The sequence below is a fragment of the Onychostruthus taczanowskii genome, unplaced genomic scaffold (assembly GCF_017590055.1).
Source record: "Onychostruthus taczanowskii isolate IOZ18803 unplaced genomic scaffold, ASM1759005v1 scaffold195, whole genome shotgun sequence".
In the NCBI taxonomy this organism is placed as follows: Eukaryota; Metazoa; Chordata; class Aves; order Passeriformes; family Passeridae; genus Onychostruthus; species Onychostruthus taczanowskii.
Window position 1 is genome coordinate 232,952 of NW_024499184.1, and position 22,688 is coordinate 255,639.

The 22,688-nt window shown below is 59.4% G+C and overlaps 4 protein-coding genes across 4 annotated transcripts; 1 reads left to right on the plus strand and 3 right to left on the minus strand.

Annotated features, from left to right (window-relative positions):
* Nucleotides 1-824: 824 nt before the first annotated feature.
* On the plus strand, nt 825-12,084 carry PGGHG (protein-glucosylgalactosylhydroxylysine glucosidase). The gene is made up of 14 exons (XM_041402267.1): nt 825-868; nt 1,706-2,001; nt 2,411-2,621; nt 3,410-3,845; nt 4,046-4,165; nt 4,828-4,959; nt 5,235-5,346; nt 6,966-7,038; nt 7,468-7,604; nt 7,849-7,982; nt 8,146-8,241; nt 8,364-8,461; nt 10,480-10,691; nt 10,771-12,084. Exons 2-14 carry the CDS (start codon nt 1,749-1,751, stop codon nt 10,833-10,835), a joined length of 2,079 nt encoding a protein of 692 aa, XP_041258201.1. The 5' UTR covers nt 825-868; nt 1,706-1,748; the 3' UTR covers nt 10,836-12,084.
* IFITM5 (interferon induced transmembrane protein 5) lies at nt 12,085-14,188 on the minus strand. The gene is made up of 2 exons (XM_041402268.1): nt 13,745-14,188; nt 12,085-12,902 (listed from the first exon to the last, which is right to left on the minus strand). Exons 1-2 carry the CDS (start codon nt 13,901-13,903, stop codon nt 12,684-12,686), a joined length of 378 nt encoding a protein of 125 aa, XP_041258202.1. The 5' UTR covers nt 13,904-14,188; the 3' UTR covers nt 12,085-12,683.
* Nucleotides 14,189-14,921: 733 nt separating this feature from the next.
* On the minus strand, nt 14,922-16,413 carry LOC121334795 (dispanin subfamily A member 2b-like). Its single transcript, XM_041402269.1, has 2 exons — nt 16,089-16,413; nt 14,922-15,589 (listed from the first exon to the last, which is right to left on the minus strand). Exons 1-2 carry the CDS (start codon nt 16,275-16,277, stop codon nt 15,431-15,433), a joined length of 348 nt encoding a protein of 115 aa, XP_041258203.1. The 5' UTR covers nt 16,278-16,413; the 3' UTR covers nt 14,922-15,430.
* A 2,731-nt stretch (nt 16,414-19,144) lies between these two features.
* On the minus strand, nt 19,145-21,047 carry LOC121334767 (dispanin subfamily A member 2b-like). The gene is made up of 2 exons (XM_041402212.1): nt 20,518-21,047; nt 19,145-19,672 (listed from the first exon to the last, which is right to left on the minus strand). The coding sequence occupies exons 1-2, from the start codon at nt 20,713-20,715 to the stop codon at nt 19,478-19,480; spliced, it is 393 nt and encodes a 130-aa protein (XP_041258146.1). The 5' UTR covers nt 20,716-21,047; the 3' UTR covers nt 19,145-19,477.
* Between the last annotated feature and the right edge of the window lie 1,641 nt (nt 21,048-22,688).

The window sequence follows — 22,688 nt, forward strand, 5'->3', positions numbered from 1 at the left end:
GCTGCTGGAGGGGGATTCCAGTGCCCCAGAACCCCTGTGGATGCCCATCCACTCTCCAGTGGATGGATATTCCTGCCCTTGCCATGGCCTCAGCCTTTGCTGGATCAGCAGCTGGTGGTGAGGAACCAACCAAAGGGGAAATCCTACTGGCCCAGTTGTGATTAGACCCTGGAATACCAAAGGAGTAGAGCTGGGAGCTGGAAGTGTTGCTTCTCTGGCTCTGCCCTTTGCCAGGGTGTCCCCAAGGCGTCACTGAGTAATTGGCAGCTGCAGGACCGACCCAGCCAGGCTCCAGGGGGCTTTTCCATGGATTTACAGCACAGGACAGATGTGTTATGCCAATCCTGGAAGTGCTGGATCCCGGTGAGCACCGGGAGGCTGCTTGGAGCGGCCGGTGGCCCTGGCTGCAGCTCCAGCCCTGGATCCCTGACCCGCCAGGATGGGACCAGCTGGAAGGGGCTGGGAAAGGCATGCCAAAGCCAAAGTCCAGATGGAATTTTTGTCCTCCCTGGAAACAGGCGAGGGGAAGGGCCAGAGTGTGGCGGGGGACACGGGAGGTCAGTGGGGCGTGCTGCTGACCCGGCTCTCTGCCAGCAGCTTTGGGATCATAGCTCATCCAGCTCGGTTTTCCTCTTTCGGTTCCTCCTTCCCAGGCACAGGGCAGCCCCAGGACTGCCACGCTCCCTCCGCGGGCGCTCAGCTGGACAAAAACCTGCGTGTCCAGGATCATTTTTCCAACTATTTATTTTTAAGGAGACCAAAAAAAAAAAAAAAAGCTATTTCCTTCCTTCTTTCTCGGTTGGGCAACTTCCGTCCTTCCCTGGAGCAGCCTCTCTCCGCCTGCACAGGCTCAGCCTCGGGACAGAAGGCAAGACGCACCTCCTCCCTCCGCACCCTGGGGCTTGGGCTGGGTCGGGATTTTTCACTTTCCCGAAGGCAGGATTTTCCTCCCAGCTCAGTCTCAGTGAGGAAACCAAGCTGAGCTTGAGCGTTCCTGCATCCGGCTGCTGTCAGGGAGGGATTTGGGGGCTGGGCACCCTCCTTGCCCCGTGTCACCCCGGCTGGATTGCCAGCTCCGCTCAGAGTCTCTCAGAGCCTCATTTCGTCATTCCTGTGTTTTTCCTGCGCCCGGCATTGCCAGGAGCCAGCTGCAGCTGCCTTTTGTCAGGGGCTGCTTACGCTAGTCTGTATCTGTACATATCTTCAGTCTGTATTTATATATATGTTTGTGCACGATATGTAAATATAGTTTTAGGTATAAATCAGTGGAATAGAAAGGTCCTGCCCCAGGAGGCTGAGCTGGAGATGTGGGAGTGAGGGGGAACAGAGGGGTGCAGTGAGCTGGCAGAGGGGGAAGTATCAGGAACTGTTCAAATTGTCACGGAACAGCCCTGGGAGGAAGAGGAGGCCAGATGGGGAAGGTGGCTGTGTGTGTTGGGAGAAACTGGTGCAACCCCATCCCGGCAGCAGAAGAGGAGGAGGGAGGGAGGCTGAGAAGTGATGAAGCCTGTGAGCTTCATCCTTCATCCATCAGGATTTGGGACAGCTGGAGATGGGGCGAGGGAGCGGAGGGGATGCACCGCGGGGCTGGGAGGAAGCTGGGATGGGGGAAAACCGCTAGAGGTGACCAGAGGGGACACCAAAATGGGCAGAGACCGCTGGTGGCAGGCGGGGGAGTGACAGGGAGCTGCCTTTGTCCCCTCAGCTTTCGTCCCATCCCTGCGGCTCCGCAGGTGGGGCCGGCGGCGATGGCCGATGGCGAGGGCGGCCCCGGCGTGTTCACGGCCACCGCCCTGCCCGGGGACCCGCGGCTGCTGCCCACGGTCACCAACGCCTTCCTGGGCACCCGCGTGTTCCGGGACATCCTGCACGCCGCCGGCGTGTACAGCGGCGCCGCGGGGGACACGCACCGCGCCGATGTCCCCAGCCCGCTGGGGCTGCGCATGGCAGCGCCCGGAGCCCGCAGCCCGGAGCACAGCTTCACCCTCAACACCTGGACAGGTGAGCAGGGAGCGGCACCTTGCCCGCGGCTCTGCCGCAGCCTCGATTCTCTCTGCTTCTGCTGCCTCTTCTCCTCAGCCACATCTTCCTTCTCCGTTCGCCTCGGGGTGCTGTTCCTCTGGAACACGCGGAAAATCCTCCTTTTGTGTGGGAATAAGTGATTTTCAGGCTGTAGCTCTGTCCCTGCTGGGGCCAGGCTCGGCAGACACTCTTTAATCACGGAGCTTGGTAAAATGTTTGATGGCACAGACCATCCCTCAGCAGCTTGGCCAGGCTCCCTGTCAGCAGTGTTCTCCAGTCCACAACTGGATCTGATCCTGGGAAAAGCAATTTTTTGGCCAGTAGGAACCGGTAGATAGGGCAGGATCCAAGTGTTTCCAAAGGCTGGTGGCGCTGGCTGTGCTTGCAGGGACCTTCAGCCACACGATTCAGTCCCCTGGCTACACGGCCACCCAGCAGCTGTACGCCCACCACTCCCTGGTGCACCTGATGGCCTGCAGCGTCACCATCCGGCGCTTGGATGGCTCCACACATCCCATCACCGTCCAGCTCCAGAGCCTGTTCGTGCCGCAGAGCCAGGACCTGCACTTGACCCCGGGCCCAGACTTCCAGGGAGCACAGTGAGTGGGGAATGGGGGTCCCTGCGCTGAGCCCACCCTCCACGGGCTGTGGCGCAGTGCCCTGCTCTCCCCTGGGGAATAAACTGCAGGTGTAAGGCTGGAGCGGGGCTGGAATGGTGAGGGGCATGGGGCTGGAATGGTGAGGGGTGTGGGGCTGGAATGGTGAGGGGTGTGGGGCTGGAATGGTGAGGGATGTGGGGCAGGAATGGTGAGGGACGTAGGGTTGGAATGGTGAGGGGTGTTGGGTTGGAATGGTGAGGGATATTGGGTTGGAATGGTGAGGGATGTGGGGTTGGAATGGTGAGGGATGTAGGGCTGGAATGGTGAGGGGTGTGGGGCTGGAATGGTGAGGGATGTGGTGTTGGAATGGTGAGGAATGTAGGGATGGAATGGTGAGGGGCGTGGGGCAGGAATGGTGAGGGGCGTGGGGCTGGAATGGTGAGGGATGTGGGGCTGGAATAGTGAGGGATGTGGAGGCTTCTCACACCTGCTTTGTCCTGGCAGGTGTATTAAAAAACCCCCTGAAATTAAGCATAGAAACATTTGTATTGCTTGCAACTCCAGGATTATGCCTCACACTGATGTGTGAGGGCAGTGAAGGCGATGGGGGCTACCTGTGATTCCAAAGAAATGAGGTTGAGGAAAACGGGAGATTTGTAGGAGATTACCTCTAGAACAGGATTCCTGGGACCAGAGACCATCTGCGATGGCTTCCCACTGCCAGAGGGCAGGCTTAGATGGGACATTGGGAAGAAACACCTTCCCCAGTCGCTTCCCGTCTCCCACAGCTACATCTACGGGCAGACGCTGGTTCCCGAGGTGGAGGGGGGCCCCCGTCCCACCGTCCACATGCTGTGGACCCCCATCCCGCAGCGGCTGACGCTGGGCGGGGAGGAGCGGGAGCGCTGCTGGCAGCTCCTGACGGCGGTGGCCGGCAGCGAGGAGGAGGCGAAGCGCAGCTACAGCGCGGGGCTGTCCCTGCTGGCCGCGGGCTCCCTGCTCCGCTCCCACGTGCGCGCCTGGGCCGCGCTGCGCCGGGAATGCTCCGTGCAGCTGCACGGGCCCCCGGCGCTGCGCCAGGCGCTGCACGGCTGCCTCTACTACCTGCTGAGCGCCGTGCCGCCCCGGGACAGCCCCGCAGCCCCGTTCCACGGCATCAGCCCCGGCGGCTTGTCCAACGGCACCCGCGGCGAGGACTACTGGGGACACGTCTTCTGGGACCAGGTGAGGGGGGCCGTGCCGACCTGAGGGGGGCTTGGCGCGGCGAGTGGGATGGAGGAGACTCCATCCTTCCATCGGGATGGAGAAGGCTGTCCTTCAATAGGAACGGACAAGACTCCTTCCTCGTCGGGATGAGGGTGCACTTGAAGGGCGGGAGCATTTGGGTGCTTGCCCCCAGCCAATCCCGGCGCGCGGCCCCGCAGGACACCTGGATGTTCCCGAATATCCTGCTGCTCTATCCCGAGGCTGCCCGCGCCATCCTGCAGTACCGCATCCGCACGCTGGAGGGCGCCAGGCGCAACGCGCGGGAGCAGGGCTACGAGGTGCGACAGGGACACCGGGCGGGGGTGGCAGCAGCCCCTGTCCCCAGGGCAATCCCGGGCGGGGGTGGCAGCAGCCCCTGTCCCCAGGGGACACGGGGTAGGGGTGGCAGCAGCCCCTGTCCCCAGGGACACAGGGCGGGGGTGGCAGCAGCCCCTGTCCCCAGGGCAATCCCGGGCTGGGGTGGCAGCAGCCCCTGTCCCCAGGGACACAGGGCTGGGGTGGCAGCAGCCCCTGTCCCCAGGGGACACCGGGCGAGGGTGGCAGCAACCCCTGTCCCCAGGGGACACGGGGTAGGGGTGGCAGCAGCTCCTGTCCCCAGGGACACCGGGCGGGGGTGGCACCAGCCCCTGTCCCCAGGGCAATCCCGGGCTGGGGTGGCACCAGCCCCTGTTCCCAGGGACACCGGGCTGGGGTGGCACCAGCCCCTGTTCCCAGGGCAATCCCGGGCGGGGGTGGCACCAGCCCCTGTCCCCAGGGCAATCCCGGGCGGGGATGGCACCAGCCCCTGTCCCCAGGGCAATCCCGGGCTGGGGTGGCAGCAGCCCCTGTCCCCAGGGACACCGGGCGGGGGTGGCACCAGCCCCTGTCCCCAGGGCAATCCCGGCTGTTTCAGCGGGACACAGCACAGGGTGATGTGCCCATGGATGCCTTCTCTCGGCAGGGCGCGAAGTTCCCGTGGGAGAGCGCAGCCACTGGCCGGGAAGTGTGTCCTGAGGAGATCTACGGAGCCCAGGAAATCCACATCACCGGGGATGTCCTGATGGCCTTCGAGCAGTATTACTGCACCACGCAGGTAAAGGGAGGCTGCTCCACCTGATGGCCCGGTGGCAGGACACCTGGAGACTGTCACTGTCCCTTCCCTGAGGAACTCTGCTGTCTCTGCTCCGCAGGCTCCCTCCTGCAGCCCTGCCTGCTCTGTCCTTGCTCCTGTGGGCGTCTCAGCATCCTGTTGGCTCAAACCAGGCCAGTCTTTCCTCCTGCTCCCTCCATCTCCTCAGAGCTCCTCTCCATCCTCCTGCTGACTTTGGGTCTGGTGGAGTCTCCCTCATGCCCTTATTTTTCCCCCAGGACCAGAAGCTGTTCCGGGAGGAGGGGGGCTGGGAGCTGGTGGAAGCCGTGGCTCAGTACTGGTGCAGCAGGATGGTGTGGAGTGAGGAGGAGCAGCTCTTCCACATCAGAGGTACCTCTGCCATGGGAACGGGGTGGAAAGCAGAGGTTTGGAGCCACCTGGTCTAGTGGAAGGTGTCCCTGCCCATGGCAGGGGTGTGGAATTGGATGGGGCGACCAAAATCGCCCTGGGATTCCATGACTTGAAGGTCCCCTTCAGGATACCCTGAGGATGAGGTGCCCGCCTGAGCTGTTCCTGCTTCAGCACTGTCCTCACATTAATTAAAGGGAGGGGACTAAAAGTTTAAAGGACTAAAGATAATTTACTGTTTAAATAAACATCAGTCTCAGAGTCTGTGAGATTTTGAGCCTGCAAGCAGCTGGCCATAGCTCAAGATAGTCTAAAGTTCTTTGTTACAAGACAATAGATAACTTTCTGATCCAATGGACTGTCGCTACAAAGTATGCTTTGCTTTTCTAACCTCTCACCTTTACTTTTACTGCAATGTGGATACTTTTAACCAGCAGGCTGTTATTGCATGTATGCACACACCTCTGTTGTAATTGCCCATGGCAGGGGTGTGGAATTGGATGGGGCGACCAAAATCGCCCTGGGATTCCATGACTTGAAGGTCCCCTTCAGGATACCCTGAGGATGAGGTGCCTGCCTGGGCTGTTCCTGCTTCAGCACTGTCACTGTCCTCACATTAATTAAAGGGAGGGGACTAAAAGTTTAAAGGACTAAAGATAATTTACTGTTTAAATAAACATCAGTCTCAGAGTCTGTGAGATTTTGAGCCTGCAAGCAGCTGGCCATAGCTCAAGATAGTCTAAAGTTCTTTGTTACAAGACAATAGATAACTTTCTGATCCAATGGACTGTCGCTACAAAGTATGCTTTGCTTTTCTAACCTCTCACCTTTACTTTTACTGCAATGTGGATACTTTTAACCAGCAGGCTGTTATTGCATGTATGCACACACCTCTGTTGTAATATCTAAACTCTTGTTCTATACAATGACACTCTTAGGTTATAAACCCTTCACCATCTTATCAATGGTTTCTTACTTAAGGCGTATTCTTACTTATAACTGTAGAAGCATAAATTTATGATTTTTCTATTTAATGTCTGCATACTTTATTTTTACATCTCTCCAAGCTCCTTCCAAGGCTGCAGATTAAACCTTTTTGAGTCTGTGGAAGTTTCTATCTTTCCATTTCCCATGCAGCACCGTGCATGTTCTCCACTGAGCATCCTGCTGGATGTGTAGGAACTGCGAGCACATCTAAACTCTTAACTTGTTCTATACAATGACACTCTTATGTTATAAACCCTTCACCATCTTATCAATGGTTTCTTACTTAAGGCGTATTCTTACTTATAACTGTAGAAGCATAAATTTATGATTTTTCTATTTAATGTCTGCATACTTTATTTTTACATCTCTCCAAGCTCCTTCCAAGGCTGCAGATTAAACCTTTTTGAGTCTGTGGAAGTTTCTATCTTTCCATTTCCCATGCAGCACCGTGCATGTTCTCCACTGAGCATCCTGCTGGATGTGTGGGATCTGCCAGCAGGATCCGGACGGGCAGCAGGGTCCCCTTCCCCCGGCCGTGTCCCCGAGGAGGGGCACAGAGCCACGGCAGCCCCTGGGTGTGCTGGGGTGCCAAGTGTCCCCTGGTGTCCCCGCAGGTGTCATGCCCCCAGACGAGTACCACAGCCAGGTGGATAACTCTGCTTACACCAACGCCGTGGCCCGGCGCAGGTAACGTTTGGAATGATTCCTGGGAGCACAGCCTGGCTCTCTGCTCTCCCACTCTGCAGGGATGGGAGCAGTGGGGCTCCCGAGGGGATCCTTCCTCCTGCTCCTCCCACCCCTCTGCAGGCAGAGGAGCAGTGGGGGCTCCCCTGGCTCCTCCAGCCTGTCCAGTGCCCACGTGAGGCTGAGAGGGATCTCCAGTCACAGCAGGGCTTCTCCCTTGGCATTCCATGGGGTGTCTGTGCCGTTGGCCAGCTGGAGACACCCACAGCCAGGGAAAGGTGCTCCCAGCTCCGTGATGGAAGCTGTTAGCCCTGGCTCAATCTCTGCCCCTTGTTCTCCCACGGCAGCTTTTTCTTGCAAATCCTTCTGTCCCCTCTCTCCTCTCACCACCACCCATCCCTGACATAAAACCTTGTTCCTCCTTCTTTCCAGCTTAAATTTTGCCACTGACTTGGCTCGGGACCTGCTGCTCCCGGCGCCAGAGGAGTGGGAGGACCGTGCCAGGAAAATCAAAGTGCCCTTTGATGAGGAGAGGAAATATCACCCTGAGTACGATGGCTACAGCCCAGGTTAGCGGGGAGGCAGTGGCAGCAGCCCATGGAGGTGGCTCAGCCCATGGATCACACTTTTAACCCCGGAAGGATCAGAATTCCAACTGGGTCAGACCTGGGGATGGCAGAGGGGGAGTCCCTGCTGTTGCCGCAGTGCAACAAGCTGGGCTGGGGTGGTTTTCCTGCCTCACTGGATTGTTTCTCATCAGTGGGCTCCAAAACTTAAGAAATTTGGGAACTGTCTGAGCAGCCCTGTCCCCAGGTGAGCCGGTGAAACAGGCAGATGTGGTCCTGCTGGGGTTCCCACTGATGCATCCCATGAGTGCCGAGGTCCGGAGGAACGACCTGGAGATGTACGAGCCCGTCACCGACCCGGCCGGGCCAGCCATGACCTGGGTGAGGAGAGGGCAGAGCCCAGCCTGGGATTCACCCCTGGGACAGGGGTGCTCCATCCAGGGAGCACTGCAGGGCTGGGATGTGCCCTGGAAATGCTCACTCTGGATGGAGGGGTGGGGAGGTGGTGCTGCTCCCCGTGCTCTCACTGCTCCCCCTCCGGCAGAGCATGTTTGCCGTGGGCTGGCTGGAGCTGAAGGAGCTGCAGAGAGCCCGGAGCCAGCTGGAAAAGTGCTTCAGCAACATCACGGAGCCTTTCAAGGTGAGTGGAGGGGCTGCAGATCCCTCCTGCTCCCAGGCAGGTGACAATGGGATTGAAATCCACGGAACTGCCTGGAGCATCCCAAATCAATTCCTGCATCATCTCTTTCTCCGGCTGGTCAGGTCTGGGTGGAGAACTCGGATGGGTCAGGAGCTGTGAACTTCCTGACAGGGATGGGTGGATTCCTGCAGGTCGTCCTCTTTGGCTTCACGGGGTTCAGGTGAGACCTGCTGTGTCACTTTTAACTCCTGAGCAGCCACTTGTCCCTTGAAATGTCCCTGTTTGGCTGGGGCGAAGTTGGGAACAGGTAAGAGGCTTGTGACAGGTCGCATTTGGGAAAGCAAAATGCCATTCCCTAAGCCTGTTCTCTGCTTCAGCAGCAGCATCCTCCTGTCTCCTTTGGATGTGGTGAGGAAACACCTCCTGCAGACTCCCCGTGGCCTCCCTGCTCACACGGGGCTCCGGGAGCCTCCCTGGAGTGAAGTGCTGAGCAGGCATCGCCTCAGCTTTAAAATATCCTGGGAAAACATGGAGCTGCTCATGTAATTTCAGAGCTGTGGTTGTTTCCACCCTGGAGCCGCCGTCTTTTCAGCCTATTCCTGGTTTAATTGAGGCTGGATCAAGCCTTTTGATTCCCAGTGAAAACTTCCAGCCCTAACCATGTGTTTTCACTCCACGTGTGTGGCCAGAGCCGCTGGGAAACCCACCCCATTCCCTGGCGGAGCTGGGTGTGAGCTGCCCTGTTCCCAGCTGGAAATCTGGGCTTTGGCCAAGCTGGGAGGTCTCCAGGTGCCCAGTGTGTGCCGGGTCAGGCCCCTCGTGGCACAGGCTCAAGCCACAGCCTTGGGGCTCTGGCCACATTCCAGAGGTGGCGGTGACACAGCGCAGCCACGCTCCCGCCTTTCCCGCCGTGGGACACGGATCCTGTGTAGTGCTGGGGCTCCCCAGGCCCCCAAACCTCCCCTGAGCCCTCTCCAGCCCCTGAAGCCCTCTCAGCCTTCTGGAGCTGGTGGTGGAGAGCTCTGGTGCGCCGAGGTTTGGGTCGGGGACAAGAGGGGCCGTTGTTTTTCCTCACCCAAAGCCAACGCCCACACAGGCAGCTTGGCTTTGGCTCAGGGCCGAAGGGAGAGCTGGGATGTTTGTTCCATTGTTTCTGGGGAAGGAGCACTGCTGGGGATACAGAGCACACTGATGAGGTGATTAAAAGATGGTTTATTTATTGCAAAATCAGTCTCTTGGAAGGCTGGGACCTACATTCAATGCCATCACATCAGAAGCAGTTTTAATTTTAGTTGCAATGTCTTTTATATACTTCTTATCATATATTTCTTATCATATCTTCTACATTTCTTAATCAGCTGCTTCTACAAAGCTCGCTAGGATGTTCACAAACCGATCATTAATTTGCCATTATTGCTACAAATGATAGCAAATTGCTACAAGTCATTGCTACATTTTACACCGTGCTGCCGCAATGTGCTTCTTTTTATCCAGTCACACAACTCTACAGACACTTATTGCCGAAGCTTCTACTTTTTGCCAACTCTATAACAAGTTATATTGTTAGACTTTAAAATTTTCTGCTATCTTGCTTAACATATTTATTCACTTCCATGAGGCATATTTCCACCTGCTTAAAACATATTTCTGCTTGCGCTAGAAATCTTTATTCTTACTTCGTGTCTGTTTCACTTTTCTGTTCTAAACCTTCAAGCCTTCTCCAAGGCTTGGGTCAGACACCGCATCCATCTCCATCTCTGAGTCTTGGGAGCTCTCTGTGCCTGCATTTCCCCCAGAGCAACCCTGCCGAGCTTCCAGCCCTGCATCCTGGGGGAGCTGAGGGTCCCCTGCTCTGAGAGGAGGAGCAGGGCATTCCCCAAGCTCTGCCAGCACGGCTGCTGCTGGAGCCAAGCTCTGAGCCGCGGCAGGGAGCTGCGCTGCATTTTTCACTTATGAAAGCTGACCTCATGGAAAGCCCCGGCCCCAGCTGTGGAGCTGGGATGGGATGGGAATGTCTGGGGTGGGCTGTGGGATCACGGCCCCGGTAGTTCCTCACCAGGTGCTCCATCAGTGTGTTCAGGATTTGCCCAGAGAGCCTTGGAAGCACCGAGGACCCTTCCAGACCCCTCTGGTGTGCATGAGGGGATGATGCCCAGAGAGGTGGCTGCTCCCTGACCCCGAGCTGGGCTCCTCTGTGGCTCCTGCTCTTCCCACCCTGACGCGTTCCTGCCTTTCCAGGATCACGAGGTCCGGCCTCCTCTTCGATCCTGCCTTTCCCGATGGTATCACCAAGCTGGAAGTCTCCAGCATCTCCTACTTGGGCAACAAATTGGAGGTCACCATCACCGAGGAGGAGATCAGGATGGAAGTGACTGAGACCTCCCGGGACCCTCCGGCATCTCCGCTGGAAGCTGTGCTGGAGTCGGGACAGCACTTTCCCCTGGGGGAAGGTGTGGCCTGCGTCTGCTCCCGGCAATAATTTGGGCAAGGAACCATTCCCATATCTCACACAAAGCTTTTCTGTTGCAGGGCAGAGTGTGTCCTTCCCCACAGCCCCTGGATGGATCCAGAGGTCGCCCAGCAGGACCCCCTAAAACCTGCCTGATCCGGGTGCTGCCCTCTGGAGCAGCAGAGCCGGGATGCTGCTGCAGGGGGAAGGTAACAGTGGGTGGAAAGGGGGTGCCAGGCTGTGCCAGGAGGCCTTTGCCCCCAGGACTGTGTGTGCCACCTGTCCCTGTGGCCCCAGGGGGTCAGTGGCTGGAGCTGTCACCGTGGCTGGAGCTGTCACCATGGCTGGAGCTGTCACCACGTCTGAGCCCCCCACTCCCCTCCACACATCTTTTAGCTCAGGAGAGGAAACCACGCCTGAAAATGATCATTTCAATTGTGTTTGCTGGACACCCAGGAGTTGTTTATGCTCTCAACATGTTTGTGTTTGTAAGGAAACCCATTCCTGACTCCAGGATCCTGACTCCAGCTCCTCCAGCATGTCCTGCCCTGGTCCTTGCCTTCCCCATGTGTTGCTCTGTGGGCTCAAAGGGCTGTGGAGGCTCAGCCAGTGCTGTTCCACCAGATGAATGATGTTTTGGCACTAAATATTACTCCAAAATATGCAGCTGAAAACCTTTTAACCCCGTGTGGGCAGCACACATCTCCACTCCTGTCATTTGGTGTGTAACAGCCCTCACATGTTTTTAAACCCTTATCTACATTATTCCCACTCTTTTCAAGCAGTTCTGGAGTTAAATCCTTTCTCACTTGGCGTATGAAGGGCTGCAGGAGGCTGGGACACCAGAGATCCGTAGTGTTATCCTGTCAGATGGTGGCAAGGGCAGCGTTTTTCCGTGCTTGAGCAGCCTCGGGGCAAGCAAAGGGCTGCTGTGGCTTTGCTCTGGGACACAGTTTTTGGTGTCCCAGGCATCCCAAGGAGTTCCCGTGCCTGCACAGGGTCGCACGGTACCCCCAGCCCCTCTCTCTGGGCTGCCCATCCTCCTCCCCTCCCCACCCTGCCTGTCCCCGTGCGGAGCAGCCCTGGGTGGGAGCAGGGAATGCCGGAGGCGTTCCCTGCCCCGAGGGGTCTGTCCTGGCCAAGCCAGCCCCAGGAATCTCGGCCCGGTTTATAAAAAGCCCCGCGGCTGCTCCGTGCCCCGAAGCATCTGGGAATGCTTAGGGCTGGAGCAGGGACTCTCCCGCTGCCGTGTAATTAGTGTAATTACTCGGATCTTGCTCCGGCCTCATCAGAGCCGCCAGCCCCTAATTAGCGGCAGCCCTTGGCACGACAAAGGGACCATGCTGTCCCCAGCCCTGTGCACTGCACCAGGATTGGGATGGGACCGGGATACAGCCCCACTGTGAACCAGGGCTAGTTGGCAGTAAAGGGGGTTTAGCTCAAAAAAGGGATCCTTTAGTCCCAAAACGAGCTGTCTCCAGCCCAGGCACGGAGAGCAGGGAGCACTGGGAGTGCTTGCCAAGTCCCCCCTGTCCTGGCTGGCACTGGCTGGGATGTCTGTGTTGCTGTCATGAGTTTGCAGGTCTCAGCTCCATCTGGGACCCCACCTTTGCTTCATCCCAGAGGCCCAGGGGCGTCTCTGCTTCCTCCCCTCCTCAGTCCTGGGGCCAAAGGTGGCCCTAAAGGCTGTGGGAACAATGGTATCTCCTGGCTGCCAGGAGCCCCATCAGAGCCAAAAATCCCAGTTTATGTTTTCCCTTTGGCACCCCCCTGCCCCTTTCCACAGGCAGAAACTCGCGCTGTGTGAAGCGTTTAATGATTTAAATAGCGACCGCGGAAGCTGGGGCTCCACACGGGATAAGGGGAGGTAAAAAAACCCAGAGGATAAACAAAAATAACTGGGGCTGGGGAGCGGGGGTGGCAGACAGGGGTGGTGGCCTTTTGGGGGGCCACCAGCGGCGCAGAGGAGGTGCCAGCAGCCCCTCACCCTGGCTCACTGCTCCTCGTCGTCGCTCCCGCTGAACTGGTAGGTGAAGAAGCCGACAGACTCCTGGGCCAGCTTGGAGAGGTGGATGACCCCGGTGACAATGAGGGCACCGAGCAGCAGTGGCAGCACCACGCTGCCCGCCGTGGCCAGGGCGTTGTAGCACCGCGCCTTGGAGCTGAAGTGCCGGGCAGCTTCCACGTCCCCGGACACTTTCCTGTCCCGAGCCTGCAACAGCCGAGGAGAGACCCTTCCCTCAGCCCCTTCCCTCAGCCCCTTCCCTCAGCCCCTTCCTTCAGCCCCTTCCCTCATCCCCTTCCCTCAGCCCCTTCCCTCAGCCCCTTCCCTCAGCCCCTTCCTTCAGCCCCTTCCCTCATCCCCTTCCCTCAGCCCCTTCCTTCAGCCTCTTCCCACAGCCCCTTCCCTCAGCCCTTTCCCACAGCCCTTCCTGCACCCCCTTCCTGCAGCCCCATCCTGCTCCAGGGCTTTGTTCCCCTTGCAACCCACAATTTATCCATCCATCCATCCATCTAGCATCCATCCATCCATCCCATGCTGCTCCTGCTCCCCTCCAGCCCTGCATCCTTTCCCACTTGTGTTTTCCTTCCTGCTCCATCCAGAGCCTCTCTGGCTCCAGCTCCTGCTTGTCCCCATTTTTCTATCCCCGTCTAGCCCAGCTGGAACTGGGATTTTCCCTCCTGCTTTCTCCAGAGTATCTCTGACTCTGGTCCCTGCTTGTTCCCATTTTTCCACAGCTGGAGCTGCTCCTGCAGGAACGGGGTGATGAAATCATGGCCCCCATGGTGCTTTTTAGGATCAAGCAGCGCTTCTTGGGTGGTGGGCAGGGGCTGTGGTTATCCAAGGCTGTCCCACAGCCTCCGGAATCAGCGGCAAGAAAAGCAGGGAGGATTCACCAGCGGCAGGGATTCTCCCTGCGGGGAGTGTTGGGATCGGCCGCCCCATCCCTCCCGAAGTTTTCCCAAGCGCTCGCCGCCTTCCCGGGCATCCCTCCTTGGCGTGGGGAGGGACTCCCGGAGCCCCCGAGCGCTCCGGTGCCCGCGGTCCCGTACCTTGACGGCGAAGGCGAGCGCCACGAAGCCCAGGCAGCAGAAGTTCATGTAGAGGGTGTTGAAGATGGCCCAGAGCAGGTGGTCGCGGGGCGCGGGGGCGGCGGGGGGCGGCCCCCGCTTGGGGGGCGGCCGCTCCTCCCGGGGGTACGAGGTGTCCATGGGCACCGGGAGGGACAGCCGCGGCTCCGGCAGCCTGGCGGGAGCGCGGCCCGCCGCCCTTTTATATCCCCGCTCCGCTAAATATAAACCGGGGAAATTACAGCCCTGGGGGATGTGGTTGTCCCGCAGGCCGGGCTGGGAGAAAGGCTGGGGTGGCGAGCCCGCGGGCTTTTAATAGCCAGCCTTCCTCCCGGGATGAGGAGGAGCGCGGGGGGCTCCAGCGTGACTCTGGCACGGCAGGAGGGTCGCTCCAAGGCGCAGCCCAGGACCTGCAGGGCGCTGGCTGGCACAGGTACCTCCAACCCCAGCCTCCAGGTGAGCTGGAGGGGGCAGACCCCCCACGGCAGCACTTTTGGGCTGTGGGATGGATGAAACGGGAAGTTCATATGGAAAGGTGGAAGAGCCGCATCCATGGGGCTCCCCGGGAGCCGGGGATGCACAGGGCTGCAGGGTGGGGGCGTGGGCAGCCAGAACACACGGAGGGGCTTTAATTTCCTTCTACCATCTCCAATGCGAAAAACACTGTTACTCTCTTGGTAAAATTGTAAGAGTTTAGTAAAGGATAGTAGGAGATAAGGAACACAGAGTAAAGATTACGGCTGGGCGTGTCTTGGTACTCAGTTAAGAGCACGCTGTTATCTTCGGAGACACTTCTTAAACACTTCCTTAAATCAGCCTGTTGTATATTTATAGACTCTTGTGTATAGTAAACTTCTTTCTTAAACTAGTTTACATATATTAAGAATCGTTCAGTCTGACTTTTTTGGTTTTACTTTTTTAGAGCATGTGTATTTTTTGGTTGTGGTTGTAGGGTTTTTTCATTACTAGTTTTAGTTCTGGCTCTGGCCCACACTGTCTTCAGATGGTGAGTGTTGATAGCTGGTGTATCTGTAAGCGTCTTTTTTATGTATTTATTGGATGTTATCTCATCTAAGCAGGCATTTTAACACAAGCAAGCTTATATTAGCTGTTTTACTACTATGACCAAGCTTAATTAACAACAGAAATAAAAACTATATCTTTATAACAAAGTTACTTTAATACTACACGTATAAAATCCATTTTAATATTTGCGAAAAGCCAATGTTATAATATGTATCTATAATATCCAAGATGTTGGGAAGAAACTTCCCTGGGATTTGGGCTGGAAGCGCCCTGCTCCGCGGCAGGATGAAGGCAGGGAGAGGAGCAGGAGGAAGAGGAGGAGGAGGAGGACGCCACAAAGATTCCCGAGGACTCTGCGACATCCCGCAGTGAATGAGGTGACAGCGAGGGGGTTTGGCGGGACGAGCTTCATTGGTGGCAGCGGTGACAGCGGACAGGTGTGTCACAGGTGCCAGAGGCGTGTGAGCAGAGCAAAGGGGCTGTGGGGGCTGTCCCCTGTCCCCACGCCCCAGCCTGGCCGCCCCGTCCCCTCCCGGGGCCGCGGGGGGACCGGGCTCACTCCCTTCGCCCCCGCGCCCCTCCCGGGCACATTTTGGGGGCAGGAGGAGGGGGGAGCACCCGGCGGGTGGGGCCAGGCGCTGGTCAGCTGGCCCTGAGTGTGGATATGGCGATGGCGACGATGATGATGAAGATCACCAAGGCGACGGCCACCACCACGGAGCAGACGATGTTCGCCACCCTGGCGCGGGCGCTGTGACGCCGGGCACCCTCCAGGTCCCCCAGCACCTTGCAGTCACGGGCCTGGGGGGCAAACGGGGGGCTCGGGGTGTGTGGGGCTCCGGCTGGGGGGCCAGCCCCCCCCGTTGTGCTGGGACCCCAGGGACGTGTCACCCGGGGCTCGGGGCGAGGCCACCGGGGGGGCCCGCGGTCCCGACACTCGGCGGGTACAGGATCGGGGGGGCACACGGCTTTGGGGGTCCCAGGGTGGGCTGGCATCGGGGATGGGAGACCAGATTGGGGGCCGGGATGGGAGAGGGGATCTGGGGATCCGGGGCGGGAGAGGCGTTTGGAGGGAGGCGGGCAGGGGGGAGAGGAGCGGGGGGTGTCAGGGAGGGCTGGGGGTCCCGGGTCGGTTGGGTGGAGGTCCGGGGTTGGGGAGGGAGCCGGGACACGTCGGCGGTCCCGTGCCGGGCTCGGTCGGGGGAGGGAAGCCCTGGGAGGGGCTGGCTGGGGGTCAGCCTGGGTGGGAGTCCCGGGGCCAATCAGGGTTAAATCCGGGGGTCCCCGGCCCCTCCCTCACCTTGATGGAGAAGACGAGCGGGGGGAAGCCGAGGCAGCCCAGCCCGCACAGCGCGCAGCACAGCAGCACATTGAACACCGACCAGAGCACGTAGTCCCGGGGCTGCGGGTCCGAGCGGGGGCCGGGGGCGGCCGCCCCCCACCCGGAGGACTGCAGTGGGATGGACACGTCCGCCTGCTTGGGCTCCATGACCGGGAATGAACGCCTGGAACGGGAACGGAGCCCGCTCAGGGCGGGGGACCGGCCCCGCACCGCCCCGCAGAAGGAGGGGGCACGGACCTCGGGGACCCCCACCCCACGCAGTCTGGGGGTGCAGGGCAGCTCTGGGGACCCTTGGGGGGTTTAAAGGGACTTGGGGGAACCCTGAGGGCACTCCGAGGGGACTTGTGGGGTGTTGGTGATGTTGGAAATTATATAAATTTTAATTATTTTAATGTAGCATTAGTCGGGAGTTTGTTTGTCTGTGCCAAGAGGGAGGGGAATTCTACGTTTTTCTTCGAAAGATTCTGTTGGCCGGGAGAGGGCCGATGATCTGAGCATCCACAGACTGGGAAAAGCCAGAAGACCGTTAGCGAACAATAAGGAACATTAGCGAATATTAGCGACCATTCGAGACCATTCACCAACGTCACCTCCCTGTCTGGGAAACTAATCGTTGAGAATCCCGAAAAATGAGGAACAAATTAGCATCGAAGGCGAAGGGATCAAGAACCCAAGGACTGCTAGGAGATCTGATGCTAAGAATTGTAATTCTTAAGTGTCAGTTCAGACCGCTGAATGAGAATTTCTTTGGGTTTTTGTCTGTATAGATATGGGAAACACCATGTGGATGGGAATGCTTTCCACTGCACGTGCACGCCAGGACAAAGTAATGCCTCCTTCTGGAGGGCTTCTGTTCTCCTCCCGAGTTTCGGTGGCATGTGGGCTGCGGGGAGCTGTCCATGGCAGCCTGGAGTGCTCAGAGGTGGGAGGGAGGGAGGGAGCGAGGGAGGTTTTGCCTGTGACTGTTTTGGGCTGTGAAAGGGTCAATTTTTTCCGTGTTGGCTTGTGTGGGGCTGCCCCTTGGATTTGTGCTGCAAACTGTTGATAAAAACAGGAAGGAGGAAGAGGGGATCTTGGAGCAATGGCCTTTGTTGGCCTGAGTTCCATTGGCTGTGTTCCATTTTGTGGTCCCCTTGGGAGGCCCTTTTCAGCTGCAGTGAGCCTGGAGCCCTAGGCAGGAAATCATCCTAGGGCTAGGGCTGGTCCCAGGGAAAAAGCTGTGAAGGAAGGGATGTTTTGGCAGTTTTGTGTTCCCCTTTGCAGCTGCAGTGAGCCTGGAGCCCTGGGCTTTGTGGTTTTCAAAACCCAAGCTGTGAAGGAAGGCATGTTGTGGCAGTTTTGTGCTCCCCTTGGGATGCCCTAGGGCTGGCTCCAGGGAAAAAGCTGTGAAGGAAGGCATGTTGTGGCAGTTTTGTGCTCCCCTTGGGATGCCCTTTTCAGCTGCAGTGTGCCTGGGCTGGGCAGCTGCCTAGTGCTGGGCAGGCGGCAGATTCCGATTGCAGCACGGAGCCCGTGTTTTCCGGGAAAAAAGCAGAGCAGAAAATGATTCACCAGAGGCTCAGTGCCAGGGATCCTGCAACAAATATCCGCTGTGTTTGTGAGTGGGATTTCTGAACTCTTACGAGTGCGGTGCCTTGGCAGGAGCCCGATGTTGGTGGGGAGAGGGAAAAGCAGCCTTTTTCCCATCCTTGAGGGGCCCCAGCCCCGAGGACCGGGCGCTGCAGAGGGCCAGGAATGCAGAGGGGAAGGTGGAGGCCAGGCCAGCTGCAGAGTGAGGCTCTGCCCGATGTCCTGGGGCCGGGATTTCCCATGTCCCCACCGGGGCCGGGCAGGGAGTGACACAGGAGTGACATATGTGGCAGCGCCGAGGCGCGAGGATGCCAGCCCTGCCAGCCAGAGACAGGGACCGCTGGTGCTCGGTGTGCCACAGTTCCCTGCCCCGTGGGACGAGGAGAGAATCTGGAGCACAGACGTGAGGGAACTGCCGGGCTGAGTTTGATAGCGAAAGCAAAATCTGCATGTGCCAGCCAAGTGAGACGTGGAATTCATTCCCTGCTTCCTGCTGCAGCTGTGCCCAGGCAAGTGGGATGGGGGCTGTGAGGATCCCACAGCAGGATCCCTGTCGTTGTGTTTGAGGGTCCCCAGGACGAGGGAAGAGATGAGAATCTTGAGTCCATGTTTCAGAAGGCTGTTTTCTTATTTTATGATATTATATTAAAATGCTATACTAAAGCCATACTAAAAGGAATGGAGAAAAAATACAGACAGAAATGTAGAAAAGAATGAAAAACAAAAACCTGTGACAGATAGAGAGTCCTGAACTGCAGGCTGTGATTGGTCATTAATTAGAAACAACTCACATGGACCAATCAAAGATGCACCTGTTGGTAAACTATCTCCAGGCTGCATTCCACAGCCATCAGATAGTTATTGTTTGCATTTCTTTTCTGAGGCTTCTCAGCAACTCAGGAAAAAATCCTGGGAAGAGGATTTCCATAAAATATCACAGTGACAGACCCAAGCTCACCTGGCTGCAGGGGAGATGTGGGATCCAGCCCTGGTGGGGAAACTGGGGATGGAGCTCCTGATCCCACCGGCCCCTTTCCTCTGGGAGCCTCTCCAGCCCTGCTGACCCTGCTCTATCCCATTCCAGCTCATCCTGCTCAAGCCCTTTGCACATCCTGCCCCACCAAAGCCACCTTGCATTTGGCTCTGCTTGCTGCCAGCCCCTCCTGAGGGCTGGTGAGGATGGGGTGCTCCTGGTGACACCCCAGTGGGGATCAGGTTCCACCCTCATCCTGGGTGTGACCCTTCCAAGAGCTTCACTCCCCGTATGGATGCAGTATCCAGGTCCATGGCACCCGGGGTGTCCCCTGAGCATTGTGCCCATGATGAGGGACAGTTTCCACCTCCCCCAGGCACATCCCACGGGCTGACATTGTTTCTCACCCTTGTCAAGCTGCTGTAGAAGAAACCGCAAACCACATCCTCATGATACGAAACCAAGACAGGGAAAAAGTGAAAGAAACCTTTATTTCAGGAACCAGGGTTTCTCTGAAACCAGAATTATTTGGAGGCAGTTGGGACTCCAGGCCCAGAGCAAAGCAACAAGCAGGCTGCGGCAGGCTTGGGGTGCTCAGCTGCTCTCTGGGGAGCACTGTCCGTCCCCAGACAGCTCCAGAGAGGGCAGCCAGCAGCAAGGCCTCCACAGAAGCTCCGAGTGGGGACGGAGCAGGGACAGGAGAGCAGCAGGCTCCAGCTGAGGCACGTGGACTGGCGTGGATTGTCGCTCCAAGGCCGGGCAGGCGCCGGGGAGGGAAGCACAGCCCGCGGGGTAAGGAGGGCACTTAGGTGGGGCCGTACCCGTACCCATACCGGGGAGGGGGGGGGACGAAGACCCCGGAGGCAGCCAGGGAGACCAGGACGATGACGATGATGACGATGGCGATGTTGATCACCAGGGCCGTGATGTTCAGGTACTTGGCCGTGGAGCCGTAGCTCAGGGCCCCGCTGTAGTCACCCAGCACTTTGCGGTCCCTGGACTGGGGACAGGCAGGGACAGAGTCAGGGGTGGGGGGTTCCCGGGGGGCTCAGGGCCGTGGGAGAGGTGCTGGAGGTGCCAGACCGGGCTGAACCCCGCCCAAAACACCGGGGATACCCTGAGGTGCCCGCTGCCCTCCCCTCTGCAGAGCTTCCAGCTGGGGCTCGGTGGTCCGTGAAGAGGGGACTCCGTGGGGTCCCTGGGGCACCCTCTGCTCTGGGATTTGGGGGGTCCACGGGTCACCCCCAGCTGAGGCTCTGTGGGGTCCACGGGTCACCCCGGGGCCGGGGGCTCTGTGGGGTCCACGGGAGTTCAGTGGGGTCCACGGGTCACCCCGGGGCAGGGGGCTCAGTGGGGTCCACGGGAGCTCAGTAGGGTCCACGGGTCACCCCGGGCTGGGGGCTCAGTGGGGTCCACGGGAGCTCAGTAGGGTCCACGGGTCACCCCGGGCTGGGGGCTCAGTGGGGTCCACGGGAGCTCAGTAGGGTCCACGGGTCACCCCGGGCTGGGGGCTCAGTGGGGTCCACGGGAGCTCAGTGGGGTCCACGGGGCATCCCGGGCTGGGGGCTCAGTGGGGTCCACGGGGCATCCCGGGCTGGGGGCTCAGTGGGGTCCACGGGAGCTCAGTGGGGTCCACGGGTCACCCCAGGGCCGGGAGCTCAGTGGGGTCCACGGCGCATCCCGGGCTGGGGGCTCAGTGGGGTCCACGGGTCACCCCGGGGCCGGGAGCTCTGTGGGGTCCACGGGGCATCCCGGGCTGGGGGCTCAGTGGGTGTCCCTGAGCTCTGGGACTCGCTGGGGTCCCCGGGGCAGCCCCCACCCCCGGTGTCCCCCCGGGCTCCCCACCTTGACGGAGAAGACGAACGCCAGGAGGCCGAGGCAGCAGAAGTTGCCGTACAGGGTGGTGAACAGGGACCACACCAGGTGGTCCCGGGGCGGCGGCGGCGGCGGCGTCTCCTCCACCATCACCGTGGTGCTCCGGGACATCTCCTCCATGCTCAGCTCCCCCGGCAGCGCCTCGTAGGGCGGCAGCTGCTGCTGCATCTCTCGGGCTCGGGGACAGCGGCGGCGACACCTGGGGCACGCGTGCTGCTGCCGGAGGTGGAGGCACCGCGGTTTCGTTTCCTCGAGATTTAGGAGGGAGCGGGAAGAGACCGCCCCTCCGGACGCCGCTGTGAGGGATCGGGAGACTCCTCCTCGGCGGCGGGGCAACCCCGGGCCCCATTTCCTCGTTCCCTGCTTAATCCCTCTCCTCACCCCTTTCCCCGCTTCTTTTGTTACCTCTTTATTGCCGGCTTCCTTCCTTGTCTCCACCTTTGCCCGTTCTTTGCCCCCGTTTTGCTTCACCGTTTTCTTTCCCTTTTCTTTCTTTACCCCCTTGTTTCCCTGTCCTTTTCCTTGTCATCTTTTTTGCCCCCTATCCTCCCTTCATCCTTTACCCCATTCCCCCCCCCCTTTTTTTTACCACCTGTATTGTCCTGTTCTTCCCTTTCCCCCTGTTTTGTTCCTTCTTTGCCTGCTTCTTTCCTTACCCTGTTCTTTCCTTTTTTTTACCACCTGCATTGTCCTGTTCTTCCCTTTTCCCCTGTTTTGTTCCTTCTTTGCCTGCTTCTTTCCTTACCCTGCTTTCCTCCCCCTTTCTTTTTTTTTTTTCCTCACTTTCCCCCCTTTCTTTATCCCCTTCATTGCCCCTTTTTTCCCTTGGCCCCTTCATTATCCCCCTTTTCTTTCCCTTCTTTCCCTCTTTCTCTGTCCCTGATCCCTGCGAAATCCCCAAATCCTGCTGGAGCCCCAAGCCCACCTCCATCTCCCACAAACACAGGGTTGAGGCCAGGAGGTGCCACTTTTTGGGGATGCCATTTGGGATCCCCGGAAAGCTCCGGCTGCTGCCGGGGGCTGCATCCCCCACTCAGGCTTCACGGTGTGAGAGTGCTTGCACTGTGTTAATGCACCGGAATCCGCTGGATACACTGTCCTGGAACCCTCTCGTGGCAACTCCGGGAGTGTTTCTGATTAAATAAACCGAACAAGCACGGCCCCGCCCTGGAAACTGGGATTTGGTTTCTGGGAATCGCAGCCCAGGGCAGTGATGCCCTCTAGTTTCCCCAGCCGTGAGTGTATTCCTTCCTTTAATGACGGATTTCTCCCGTGGTTTCGCCCCTAGCCTGAGCCGCAGAGCAGGGAGGGGACGCTTCCTCTGCCTGTGGGATGGGAGAGGAGGGGAAAAGTCCCGTTGTTTTCCACCCCTGAGCTGCAGAGGGAAGAACCAGCCGGCAGATCAGCGCACCGAGCTGCGGCCGGGCTGAGCAGGGCGGCCGAGGGGCCACAGAGCCGTGGCCCCCGGGCTCTCTGCACCCAGCCAGGGGCTTCCTGCGGATCCCGGCGCCCAGCAGCGAGGATCCCGGGGATCCAGCCCCCGTGGGACGCGCAGCGACTGGGAGGCAGCCCCCAGGGGATCCCCGAACCCAGTGGGAGGATGCTCCCGGGGATCCCCGCACTCATCATCCCGGGACGATCCCGGGATCCCGGCCCTGATCCCGGGCATCCCGGTGGGGTCCGTGCCCGCGGGTAGCGCCCCCCTGCGGACCGGGCCGGGCGCTTCAGCCCCCACCGCTGCCGGGCGGGAACGAACCATCCTCGCCGCGAGGGGGGGCGATCGGGGGGCGACCCCGCCAAGGCCCGTTTTACCAATCTCGCCGACCCCTCCGTCCCCTCGGCACGGATGCCCCGTTCGGTTCCGCCTCGCCGCCGCCCCGCTCTCCCGCCGCGGAGGGCCGGGGGCAGGGCCGGGGGCACGGCTCCCCCCGCGCCCCGCATGGCCGCGCCCGCGGCGCCCCGCGGGGCTGCCGGACCGTTGGCGTGGCGACGAGCGGCGCCTCCGCAGGCCCCGCCTCCGCGGCGCGCCCATTGGCGGAGAGCTGGCGGCGGGCGCGTCGCCATTGGCCGGCGGGGCCGTCGCTCCTGGGCGGGGGCGTGGCCGCGCGCGGCGCCCGCTCATTCATTCCCCCCGCGGGCGC

What these genes read in the sequence shown, in the direction of transcription:
- LOC121334767 (XM_041402212.1), bottom strand. Translation starts at nt 20,715, where the DNA reads ATGCAGCAGCAGCTGCCGCCCTACGAGGCGCTGCCGGGGGAGCTGAGC. An exon ending in CGTTCGTCTTCTCCGTCAAG is followed by an intron (nt 19,673 to 20,517) that starts GTGGGGAGCCCG and finishes GCCTGTCCCCAG; the next exon opens with TCCAGGGACCGCAAAGTGCT.
- IFITM5 (XM_041402268.1), bottom strand. Translation starts at nt 13,903, where the DNA reads ATGGACACCTCGTACCCCCGGGAGGAGCGGCCGCCCCCCAAGCGGGGG. An exon ending in CGCTCGCCTTCGCCGTCAAG is followed by an intron (nt 12,903 to 13,744) that starts GTACGGGACCGC and finishes CGGCTGTTGCAG; the next exon opens with GCTCGGGACAGGAAAGTGTC.
- PGGHG (XM_041402267.1), top strand. Translation starts at nt 1,749, where the DNA reads ATGGCCGATGGCGAGGGCGGCCCCGGCGTGTTCACGGCCACCGCCCTG. An exon ending in CACCCTCAACACCTGGACAG is followed by an intron (nt 2,002 to 2,410) that starts GTGAGCAGGGAG and finishes CTGTGCTTGCAG; the next exon opens with GGACCTTCAGCCACACGATT. An exon ending in GACACGTCTTCTGGGACCAG is followed by an intron (nt 3,846 to 4,045) that starts GTGAGGGGGGCC and finishes GCGGCCCCGCAG; the next exon opens with GACACCTGGATGTTCCCGAA.
- LOC121334795 (XM_041402269.1), bottom strand. Translation starts at nt 16,277, where the DNA reads ATGGAGCCCAAGCAGGCGGACGTGTCCATCCCACTGCAGTCCTCCGGG. An exon ending in CGCTCGTCTTCTCCATCAAG is followed by an intron (nt 15,590 to 16,088) that starts GTGAGGGAGGGG and finishes TTTGCCCCCCAG; the next exon opens with GCCCGTGACTGCAAGGTGCT.